Raw genomic sequence first — 13095 nt, forward strand, 5'->3', positions numbered from 1 at the left:
CATTTATACACTTCACAAATGCATTTTGTTTCGCATATTCGAGCTAAGTTACATAATCATGTAGATGATCCTCGGTATTCGAAACTATTAAGTTTTGCTTATCCGTATGTGTCGACGGTTGTGTGTGCGCGCGCGCGCCCGCGTATATAAAAATGTTGTCGAAAAAATAGGTAATTGAAAGGTTCTAAACTACGTTATAACGGATACCGGATACCTTTAATTGGCTGCTTCTTATACGTAAAATATAAGTATAAGTATAATTTTATTTAATACTAACAAAATAGAACTGCAAAATTATATAGAATAAATAATTATTAACTTTATTATTATTTAATGTTTTAAAGCAGCTTTGTTTATAAACATTAATGGCAATGTAAACGACCAATTTAGGAGTTAATTAAAATGTTTATGGCATTTGTAAATATATTTAAAATTACACTTAAATTAATTATTTCGCTGCGTAGATATTATTTATTATTTATATACAATATATATATATATATATATACTTTATCATAAAACAACAACAAAAACAAGAATAACAAGAATAAAAACAACAACAATAACAATAACAACAACAACATCAACAACAACAACAACAATAATAATAATTCTTCTTATTATTATTATTTCATAAAGTATTTTCATTTTCACTACTCAACAAGAAAGTGATTAAATAAATATCTAACTAAATAATAGTAATCGAGTATATTTTATTCGTTAATATAATAATTATAAATTTATAAATTCAAAGTTAATAATACACCAGTTAAGATGAAACGAATCAAGTAGTGAAAAAAAATTCTGGATAATTTTGGAAGATAAAAATATACATGGAACCAGAGTACAGTAGTTCCAAGAAAAACAAATGAAAGCGGAAGAGTAGAAACAAATGAGCTCCGGTCAATTAATACAGCTTCCAACCATAATTGGTTGTAGACTATTGGAATTTACAATCGTGGATAATAATCGAATGATAAAATTCGATGATAATTTCTCGATACTTTATTATGAACAACTATATTTATTTGCTGGCATAAAATATTTTTACAACATTTTTCGGCTATTTATGCAATGAAATCACTCTCAATAAACATTCATTATCTACCATTAAATGACTACGGTAATATACTTGAGATCGTGCAAGTATTAAATCTATAATCATTAATTTAATTTAATGAGCAATGACCGAATTTTCAAAGAATTCAATTTAACGAATGATAAAAGAATTAATAAATATAATATCATTGGCTAAAATCATCTGAATTAATACAAGTTGCAAATTGTCATTCGCATAAATGTACTTTTGAAATTGTCTACATAAAGTTTGTGTAAATCGTGGCAATGAATTTACTTGTGAAATTCATTTTTCAATGCAACTGCAAATCTAATAAAGTTTGCAAAGCTTTATAAAAATCTGTTACTTCGTACATACGCCAAAAGTAGACTATAAAATTACAAAACAGAAGAAATTGTTAAAGATTATCTATTACGCATGCTTGTTAAAGACAAACAATTACTTCTTTTATCTCAAAATGTATTCATTATATAATTACATGTCTTAATGTAGCATATATAAAGCCCAGACTTTACAAAACATAAAATAAATACTATTCTTAGCAATAAAATAATTATTATAGTACAATTTACTTGACGAATAAATATTTCAACACACATATATATATATATATATATATATATATATATATACACTGTTATAGTGGACTGCTATTTTCTCCGACTAACTTTTTTTTTGCAATGTTAACAACATCTCTCGTTTTAAAGGTTTTTAAAAGCAATAAGAATTGTTAACAATTTTAAAGAGTCGCTGCTTCCCACAGTAGAGCTCTAACCTACACTTCTTACGTAAGAATCTGGCCACTTAAAACATTTGAAGTGAAAGATTCGCCTGAAAAACCTATGATAATTATTGAACATTATTTCTATCCAAGAGAGTGGTAAAATGCTTTTCAGTATAATTAAACGAATTGCATTAAAGGTACACGACAATTTCAGTCAATTTTAAAAGAAAAGTCGATCAAGTCGATTTTAAAATAAAACTCAACTGATAAAAAAATCCATGAGGTAACAAATAGCCGATTGTATATTGCAAAGAAAATAATTAATATTCGACTTAATTTTTGTCAGATATGAGAAAGTTCAATAAAGGTAATATTTTTAAAATAATCTAGATGTAAATGTTTTTTTTTTGTACAGTTATGAATTATAACTAAATGATATATTCTACTAACACATATGTTATTAAGCAAATAAACATAAATCTCTATAAAATTTTAAATTTATAAATATAATGATAAATAAAGGTAGTGTAAACTCATATTAAAAATACACGTATAAAACATTTTACCAAAGTTTATCAAAGTTTCGGTATTTTTATAGATCGATGACAAATTGTACAGGTAATAAAGATGAGAATGTAGAATATTTATAATGAATATATAGAATATACATTTGTTTAATGTAAAATGAACGTGTTTCAACGAATATTCTCAATAGATATTTCAAATTCATACTTTTCATATTAGCAATAATTTTTAGAGAAAATTCTGACTAATATGTTTGGATAATTCATTGGAATATTAAAAAAAAAAACAAAAAAACGAAAATTTTTTAATATTAGATCGCAGCATTTAAAACTCACAATAGTCGAACGTGTGTCACTAAATAATCAAAACAATTTGCAATCTTTAAGATGTAACTTTCATAAAATTAATCTATTAAAAGTAATTAATAATATACTGAGAAAAGTTCATTAGGTTAATTTGTAAAAATCACGTGAGCGCGCCCATACTATTAAGCAAAAAAAATTTTTTTCTTTTTTTTCCTCTTTTTAGTCCTTACTGGTAACGTAGAAAATTTATCGTCGTTATGATATACCAATTTAATACCAATTTACCTTTACATTTTTAGAAAGATACACTATACATGAATAATTGTCGGTTTTATATTCATCGTAGCTCTTTTTTCGTATGCTACATATATCTTTAATGTGTAAAATAATTTGCACTTGGATCTCCTCACATTCGTACAATAAGAGTTTATTATAAATGAAATGAATCCACCATGTTTATGTCAATCACATAGCGTTTGAAAATCTACCGAGAGGGAGGAAATCTTTATCTTCATTCGATTGTATTTTAAACTCGAATAAAAGCATTAAACACGATATTTTTATGTATAATTTCAAGCTCTACTATGACACTTTGATTCGTCACTATATGATTGATTACATAATTAATATATTACAAAACACCACATTGTCTCATTAATCTCAAGGGTTTAATTTAATCAAAAGTTTAAAAAATAATTATAATATACAGTAGCAATGTATTTTTTGCCAGCTTGCACTTTAGTCCAGTTATATGCCACATTACGTAAAAATTATCGTGAAACAATAGTTGCACACGTACTAAGCATTATCTAGTCATAGACGTAAATCCCGCGTATCTAGTTTTCAAATTCTCAATATATGAGAGCCACTACAAACAACGACTACTCTCTTATGATTTTTTTTACATCCTATTAATACCCCCTCTACGTGTGAAATATCCCTCAACATCACCCTCCCTCAATATGCGAAATATCTAGTTTTAAAACTAGTTGTACTTATTCGACTCTTTTTACAGATTTTGCGTCTAAAAGGATTATAAGCTTACACGTCTAACATGATAAATGCGCGCTTAATCTCGAGAAAAATAAGGATTAAAATACGATTCGCTTTGCTCGAATGCTCTCTTGGAAAGCACTATCAACGAGGAATATAAATTTAAGTTTTTCACTCTGCGAAATAAAAAGCAAAACGGTTTTGCCTCACATGGAAGGATACAGAGGAACATTTACAATACAAGATTAACCGAGTGTCCGGTGGGTGAAAAAGAAGAAAGGGGGAAAAACTTTTACCTACGGTGGTGGTTCGCATGGACCAAGCTACTATTATCTACACTCGAGCGTTTTATTCTCTTAAACTGACTGGGCTTCCGCTTTTTCGTCCACACCCATCCATCCTCTCATTACCCGCCCCCCCCCCCCCCCGCACCCCAACAACACCACAAACACCCGCTATACAACAAACCCTCAAAGCTGCACGTACGCGGGACTTTTGATAACGATAAAATGTACTTGCTAAGCTTTGAAACTCCGAGGCTGCCGAACAATCACTTAAAATCCTTAACTGCATAATACACGGGGCCTCTTCGTCGGGGCACATTTACATAAAATGATTAAATTTTTCTCATTATTCAATAAGAAATGAGCGGTTAGTGAGGAAGATCGGTTTCGAATACAGCGCGACTAGCGTATTCGGAGGGCCCGAGACAAGTTAAAACGTCACGGGAAACTCGAACGAACGCAGTTAAACAAGTGAGACGACGAAGCAGCACGACGAAGGAAGAGAAAAATTCAAATTCGCAGGAGAGGAGGCCTTCGCGCCGATAAACGCACTGCTATTTTTAGGTCATTGGATTCGGCGATATGAGATTTTCTCTATTATCGGGTACGCGCGAGCGTTAACTCGTATCGCATGGAAGAGGGACCTCCGGGGGCCTCCTTGGCCTCGTCGGTGACTGCCCCGAATCATTTTGGAATTGAGCATCATCATCGGGTTTCGGGGAAACGACGTTTGTGCGGGCCATTTGCCTCGAAGAGCCTGCTGGCCGATGGACTCATTCGCACGATTTTCCCCGGGCACGAAAAAACGGTTTAGTTAGACGAGGGAAGGATGAGAGGGTGGTTGTTGACGGGGGGGGGGTTAGATTGTAAGGGTAAGGGGATGGGAGGGGGAGAGGTGTCCGCGGTACACCACATATCACAACACACGACTACCATCCCCATCGACCGCTTGCAGTCGCGAGCCACGGAGATCGTGGGAGGGGTGAGGCCATGGGGGCCCGGACTTACCCAGGAGCAGGAGCTTGAGCTCTCGCCTCGCATCCCTCTTGTCCCTCCTGAGTTGGCGCTCGATCTCCTGGTTGATCCGCTTTTGCTCCTTGGCCTCTTCCGACAGGCAGCAGGCCATGGTTCGGCCGTGCGGCCGACGACGGCGGCGTCGGCGTCAAAGGTCTCCTCTCTCAGGCTTCCGCCCTCGCCCACCACCACCACCTCCTCCTCTTCCTCCACCACAACCACCACCACCACCACCTCCTCCTCCTCCTCCTCCTCCTCCTCCTCCTCCTGCGCCTCCTGCGTCTCCCGTATTCGCGCTCCGCGCTCGATCAGCGCGCGCGCACACACGCACAGGGTCACACACTCGGGGGCGCGCGCCCACTCACGCACGAGACACCACCTTCTAGGCGAGCATCCCGGGGACGGCGAAAACGGCGGCGGGCCCGTTCCGCGGCCGCTCCCTCCTCCTCCTCTTCGGCGGCCTCCTGCTGCTCGGCCAGCTCCTTAGCCCCGTGGTGCCGCGCCTCGTCTAGGGCATCCGAGGGCAGCCCTATTTCACACGTCCACTGCCGGGGGTGAGGCGCCGCTAGGCCCCCGGGGCCTGCGCGCCCGAGTTCCACCACCACCCGGCTGCCCTGGCCGACGTACGCGCGGCTTTCGTCAGCGGCACATGTGCGGTGGCGGCGACAGTGACGGCTGCGTCGACGTCGGCAACTGCGACGACGGTACTGGTGCAGGTGCTGGTGCTGGTTCTACTGTTGCTGTTGCTCCACTAGTGGTGACGATGGTGCGACCAACCCTGCTGCTCTCCACGGCGTCTCCGCTGATCTTCCTTGTCTTGACTCTGCTGAGCAACGATCTGCCTGCCTCTTTTACTCACTCCGACACCTCCTTTTACTTCGTTATTTTTTTTTTCTTTCTTTCTTTCTTCCTTTCTTCCTTCCTTCCTTCCTTCCTTCCGTCCTTCCACCTAAGGGCACAGAGAACACAAGAGTCGAGTTTGAGTGGATGGATGAATACCAAGTGCCAAGTGTCGCCTGTTGGGGGGGGGGGGGGGGGGGGGGCGAAGAATGTAAAAACCAAGACGCCGTGTCAATGAGAGGGAGAGAGCGCGTGCGAATGCCTACCCGTAGGCTACGGTATTCCTTCCCTTCGGCACTCTTCTGCACGCACGCACGCACACGCGCGTACACACGGACGCGCGTACACACGGACGCGCAAACGCACGCACGCGGAAGGGCGAAAACGATGAGAGAAAGTGGAGGACTCGTACCGTAGCCACGAAATAGGTTAAGGAGCGCACAGCGAGTATTTATGCCGCGGCTTGCCACTCTCGAAGACTTTTCCAATGTGTGGGTGACTGTGCATGCGCGCGCGATCGTGTAGGTATGCGTGAGTGTTCCGAGGATGAGACGAGCGACACTCTTGACTCGCACTTGCACACTCATATAGACTCGCTGAGGAAGAGAGTGAGTAAGTGATAAAGTGTGTGTATGATAGATAAATAGATAGATAGATAGATAGATAGATAGAGACAGAGAGAGAGAGAGAGTGAGAGAGAGCAACAGCGAGAGAATCCAGAGAATAATACTTCGTCGTGGTCGTCGGCGCCGACGGCGGCGGCTGCACTACGTGTCTTCGTTTTCGCTCCTTCTCAAGGGAGTCTCACTCTCACTCTCTCTCTCTCTCTCTCTCTCTCTCTCTCTCTCTCTTCATCTCATTGGTCATATGTGCGCCGCGATGACATGCACAACCAGTCCTAAGCGCACGCACCGCGCGAACCCCCCGAGCGACTTTACACGTTACGTACGCGAGCGTGTGTATACACAAGGAATGGCACGGAAAGAATGAGTAAGTGAATAGCGGTGAGACAGAGGGGGAAGAGAGTAGCAGCGACTCGGGATGGAGCTAGTACGAGGGTCGTCGGCAATGCTACGACCTACGATGAGCTCTCTCCTTGTTAAAATACTAGTTAGGGATTGTCTGTGTGTGTGTGTGAGCGAGAGAGAGAGAGAGAGAATGATTTAAAGAGGAAGATAGAAGAAACAGGCACTATCTCTCTTTTGACTTTAGATACGGTTCCCGGCGCGGTTGGGTGTGGTAACCCGCCGTTGTCTCTATCTCTTTCTGCCGAGCGCGCACGCCATTTCACTCGCGCACTATTTCTCTCTCTCTCTCTCCCTCTCTTCTTGTCTGTCTCAGTCGGCGCACGCAGCAACGACGACGACGACGACGACGTTGACGGTTCTCTGACGAACACATAGCTTCGAAGCATGGCGAGGACGCGAAAGTAGTTTTCTCATTCGAGCTCCTCTCTCTCGCTCTACCCCTCAGTCTTAGGATGCGAGCGCGACCCGCGCTTTAAGATCATTTTTGAAATGGTCCTTCGCATGACACTGGCTTATTGCCTCACCTCACCCTTCGCTTTCAAAGGGCAGCGTACTCTGACTCTTTCTATCACTGTCAAAAACACCGATGATTCGCCGATTCTGCAACAAACGTATGGCCGCGTACGTAAGTAGGTGAACGTCGTTTGAGCTAAGTAACCTGCTTACGTATATGCAACTACGTACACACGCACACACACGTCCACGCCTGCATGCGTAAATATCTATATACGTGTGTAACTGTTGAGCGCGCGCGCGCGCGCGTGTGTGTACAATAAGTATGGGTACGATGTGCGAGACACGGCGCGGACGTCGTGAGGCGCCCGTCTGCTCGACTAGCCGGCCGGTCGTCGGCTTTTTATTATCGGCCAGTCGTGTTCCTTTCTCTTTCTCCCCTTAATGGTCGCTATCTCTTTCGTTCAGTTTTGAAAATCCGCTTATACGACCAAACCAGATTATCGGATGGACATTGAAGCCCGTGAACAGTCAAGTCCAAGTATCAATGTCTCTCACCTTCCTATACTAATCGCCGTGCTCGTCGTTTCCGTATCTCTCTCTCTCTACATACTGACACGCGCGATCGGTGCTCTTTAGCATTAGCCTTTGCCTTGGCAAATGAGGGAGTGAGAGTGATAGAGACGGGGAGGGGGCGCGAGAGGAACCGCGAAGAGCCTCGTGGTCGTTTGCGACTCGTGCCACTCCTTGAGAAAGAGACACGAACGAGCGAGTAGGCGTTCGAAAGAAAGAGAGGAAGGGCGACGAGGATGGAAGGCGTTGAATAAATATAGTGATAGGGTGGGATGAGGAGAGGAGGGGGGCGTGAGAGAGAGAGCGTGTCGCGCGGGCTGAGCACGTGTCCTCGGGCGCGCTAACTGGATTACAAAATCAGCAAAACGCTGCCGTCGACTGGATATCACGTATAGTAAAGATGGGAGAGAAAGAGAGCGAAATGGAGAGGGAGATTACTGCTTTGACGGTGAAGAAGATGATAGGCAGTGGGAGATATTGAGAAGAAGCTGCAAGTGCGTTATATGCCTGTGTATTACGCGCGTAAGTACGCACACAGCACAGCTCGCAGAAATCGAGTATTTATATGCATGTGTGTATATATATATATATATATATGCATATTTAAAAAGATAGATAGATAGATAGATAGATAGATAGACAGATAAATAGATAGTTAGATAAATAGATATATAGATAAACACATACAGAGCGAGAGAGAGAGAGAGAGCGAGAGAGAGAGAGAGAGAGAGAGAGAGAGAGGTGGAGATAGCGAGCATTAGGCGCTCTGTCGTCTGTTTTTGAGGTTAGGTTTCGAATCGGGAAATACATTTCATTGGGATAAGACGAGGAGTTTCGGGCGTAGCGTTGCTCGTAAGAAGGTCGAGTCCAAAAAGGGTAAACGACAATCAGTCGCATCATTACGAGTATCTCAACTCGATGATACATACAATAAGGGAAAAGGGATGCACGAGAGAAATAAAGAGAGTGTGTGTGTGTGTGTGTGAGAGAGAGAGAGAGAGAGAGAGATCGATCGACGATGCTTAACAATTGTGAATATGCCACTCTTTATATCGGATGCGCGCACTCTCGAGGAAATGCCCGCGGCACGCACACGCACACCCGCCGCGCCCGTCTTCTCACTTATATCAAATCATCCTTACTTCTTCAATATCTTCCCGTCTTCATAGTCTCCCGGCTTTTCCTCCGAAGCATTCGCTCCTTCCTCCTTAGCACGACCGCACTCTCACACACAGCATATATCTCGGGTGCACAATCGCTCGCCAATGATAATACACGTATATACGTACGTAGTCGCACAGGGGCACTGGGTGCGCAAGGCACTGAGAACAAGAAAGAGAGAGAGAGAGAGAGAGAGAGAGAGAGCGCGAGAGAAAGAGAGACAAATATGGTTCAGTCAGCGAACGAATAATAATGAAGAAGAGCTACCACTGGGGCGCTGTAAAGCATCGGTGCAATCCTCGATTTCCCCTACGCCGCCTAGTCCTATGAATGTACGATGATGCTCTCTCTCTCTAAAGCGCTTGCCAATATGCATGCGTTACTTTGCGCGCACTCGCAATGATGCATCATCACCACTACTGCCATCGTTGCCGCCGCCGCCACCGCCACCGCCGTCGCTACCGCCGTCGCCGTTGCCACCGCAGCTACCGTCACTGCCACCGCTACCATCACCGCCGCAACTCCGAGTCCGCGTACTCGTGTTCCAGGTACGCGATTTACGAAATTACACACTCCGAAACGGTCCCCATCATGAACGCACTAACGCGCAACTCGACTTCTTCGCTCACCCGATCACAGTTGACCAACAATAGCAGTGGCAGTAGCTTCGGATTCCTTCAAACTTGACACATTGAGAGGATAGGTCGAAATAGGTATAATGAGAGAGAGAGAGAGAGAGAGAGAGAGAGAGAGAGAGTGAGGAAAAGAGAGAATAGTAGTCACACGCACGCACTCACTCACGCACACACGTTTGGCCTCTCGTTGGCTGGTGTCGGCAACTGCTGTGACGGTGGTTAGCCCTAACCAGCAGCCACTCCATCCACCGACGAAAGAGACTTTCTTTAACTCCTTTCGCGTTAAGCGCACCCACACGTATACGCACTCTTCCTCTCCGCTTATCGCGACGGGTATATGGCCCCCGCGACAGAGAGAGAGAGAGAGAGAGAGAGAGAGAGAGTAAGAGGAAGAGAAAGATAGAGAGGAACGCTCGTATCCCTGCGTTGTACGTTGCGTTTACGCAAACCTCGATTCTTCTCTCTCTCTTTTTTTCAAGCGCGCTTTTAACTTGCCTTCCAGGCGCCTATTATACGCGCGCGCACACTTACGCGCGACCCAGTGCGGTGGTTAGCATGGCTTCGACGCTCTCCGTCTCTTTCGTGGCGTATCTGACTATTGCGCAAGATGGCGGCAACGGTCCCCGAGTGTACGAATTGCCTCGCCGTCCCCGTTCAGCGACACCGGCAATCCTGCTCGAACTCTCCCTCCCCCCCCCCGTCACGCTGTACCAACTGAACCCCATGACCGCTCGTCGCTCGCCACCCCCGCCACGCGGCCCTTTGGCTGTGCCGGCGACACGAGTGCGCTTCCGTGCTGCCATCTGACCATGGGAGTTGCTCGTGAGCTTTTCAAATTCCCCGCTTAAATTACCGCGAGGCAGGTGACTTGTCGGCTTCCTTTGACAATGTGTCAAGTCCTGCTTCGCGGCCGACAAAATTACGGTGAAAAGTCGTGTCAGCCGCCGCCCACCCACACCCCATCCCAGGCCCAATGATCAGACCCATTATAATTCCATTGTCTTATCATTAATCCCTAGCATTGTTATTTTAATAGGCTTTGGCCAAGGATCGAAGAGTGGGAGTGCTACACTTGACAGGCCTTATAATATTTTCAATTATAAATATCTGTTTGATAGGGAGGATTTGAAGGTTCGTGGGGTCAAGCGCTAAATACCCTTGATCAACGTTCGATCTTTCGCCGTTATAAATAATTTAAACGTAAGAAGACGGATTACGACCGATTACAATTATCGGGAGCCATTGTTGTCTGTAAGAATAATAATGACGATAGACGATTATTGTATTTATATTATGGACAGCATAATCGGGAAAATATTCAAAATTCAATATAAATCAATTTATAATATAATAGCCCCTGATTGTTTATGACGTACAACTAATTGTTTATTCTTCTGCGCTCTTTCAACCATTCTTTCAGCCACACTTTCAACCAAGAAACCATTCGATTTTTACGCCAATTAAGCGATTCAATGCTAATAATATAATTAGAAAAAACTAATTCCAACTAATTACATTTAAACCATCTCAAATAAATATCGATGCATTTTAATGAGAAAACAATGTACAGCCATCAATGATCTTTTGTTTATTTGGATAACAATACATAATTAATATATGTAGTTAATTTGCGTTGAGGTTGGATGGCGATGAATAATTATATAATAAATGTAAAAGTTTGATTATTTATTTCATTCATTGTAATGTGTATTATCATATTAAAATTCAAAAGTCCCTGACACACAAAGTCTGCCAAAGTCAAGAAAAAAAAGAGATAAAAAAGAAAAGACTATAGCTCTAAGAATTTGCTTCTTACAGTAATCTTACAGTAATGGTAACAATGATCGAATATATTGTTAACGATAAACGATAATTTCAATTAAATACAACAACCGATCTTATTAAACTTAACTAACACCAACTAAATCCACAAAATACATGTAAATGATATGTTTAGTCTATAATGTTGATTTCGACAAGAACAACATTTCTGTTTTATCGATAAGAGCTATAAACCTAAAATTATAAATTAAAACTTTATAGTTTAATGTGAAATTATCTCAGAGGACAAATATGAACATTAGAAATAGAGTAGAAATGACATTTTTGCTTTAAACAAACTCGAATTCATGGAAAAATCTATTTATAACAAATCACATTTCTTTCAAACCTTAGCTCCATATAAATACAAATCGAATTCGAGCCATAAAACATATAAAGCACTAATTATTTACTCGAACGTATTTACGAGAAACAAAAGTTGGATCGAGAAAGCAGATGGTCCGATAAAATTTATCAAACACAATTATTGCATTGAGTTAACAGTCACTAAAGTTAATTAAAAGTTAATTAAAAAAAAGTTTTAATTACAGTTCATATGAACATTGGTTAAATTTGTAACAACGACCGTGTAAACAAACGGGCTAACAGTAAAAATGTTAATTCCTTCGTCGAAAATAAAAACGAAAAAAAAACAAAACAAAAAAACAACAACACTACACAAGTATTGAAATGCATAAACGCGACTTTATAATTTATGTAAAAGATATATAAACGATATGTTATAATTTCCTTCTGCAAATAGTCTTCGGTCAAACAGTAAAATAGAATGTCGATAAATAATCTCTCGGTAATAAACATAAATATTACCGTAGAGCTTAAATTATTTATGAGCAATGATTTAAAACATCCATAAATACAGTAAAATCCAGAATTAAATGGCAAAACAGACTCAAATTTATGTATTAACTCGGCGAGAATATTTCTCGTGCTTCGACACAGGATTAATATATTTTCCTTCCATTAAACTACTGAAATAGAGCATTAAATTGTGCTTTGGTTAATTAAATCTAAACTAATCGTTAACAGACAATTTTATCGTATAAATTGATTTTGTCAATTCAATTACATCGTATAAATTAACAATTAATAAGTTTAATACCTAATCGATGCAAGTATTAAAAGATTAAGGAATATTGCTGTATTTTAGAAATTTAAGCAGTTGTAGCAACTTGTAGAACCTCTAGTCGTTACATGTACTTACGTACAATTACCCCTGGCATGTAATATTTATATTTACATTAATACTACCAGCAAGTTTTAACAAAATATCAATTAGGAATGTTGAAAATTCACTTGCTATTGGTGCGTAGCTCATTCATAAATTTTGCAAAATAATGCCTTTTCCAAAGCTAAATTATTACAAAAATTAATTTTTATACATTCGTTGCAATTAATTAGTAATTAATACCAATGTATCTCTTGTGTCGTAAAAGCCATCGAGATATTAATTGGTATGTTTAATCATTTTCCCTCATCGTCTCCCGCACTGTTTCTTTAAAAAGTTGATGTCTCCATCGTATCTCCACGTTTGTTCGTCAATAAGAGATAGAGAGAGAGAGAGAGAGAGAGAGAGAGAGAGAGTGCGTTTTCCATTGTGTTAAAAAAATCCAGCTAATAAGTACACGTGAGTGAGATTGGTG

The 13095-nt window shown here is 41.0% G+C and overlaps 1 protein-coding gene across 7 annotated transcripts in view; it reads right to left on the reverse strand.

Annotated features, from left to right (window-relative positions):
• Positions 1 to 5171, reverse strand: part of Galphaq (G protein alpha q subunit) — a 45767-nt gene extending 40596 nt beyond the window's left edge. For 2 of the 7 annotated variants that reach the window (XM_011499041.1, XM_011499045.1), the window contains exon 1: positions 4918 to 5157. In XM_011499041.1, the coding sequence (XP_011497343.1) occupies positions 4918 to 5035 (118 nt within the window). In that variant the 5' untranslated portion in view covers positions 5036 to 5157. Of the gene's footprint in view, positions 1 to 4917 lie in introns of all 7 variants that reach the window. The other 5 variants (XM_011499043.1, XM_011499044.1, XM_011499046.1 and 2 more) reach the window with 5 other exon arrangements.
• Between the last annotated feature and the right edge of the window lie 7924 nt (positions 5172 to 13095).

This window comes from Ceratosolen solmsi, unplaced genomic scaffold (assembly GCF_000503995.2).
Source record: "Ceratosolen solmsi marchali unplaced genomic scaffold, CerSol_1.0 scaffold2, whole genome shotgun sequence".
NCBI lineage: Eukaryota > Metazoa > Arthropoda > Insecta > Hymenoptera > Agaonidae > Ceratosolen > Ceratosolen solmsi.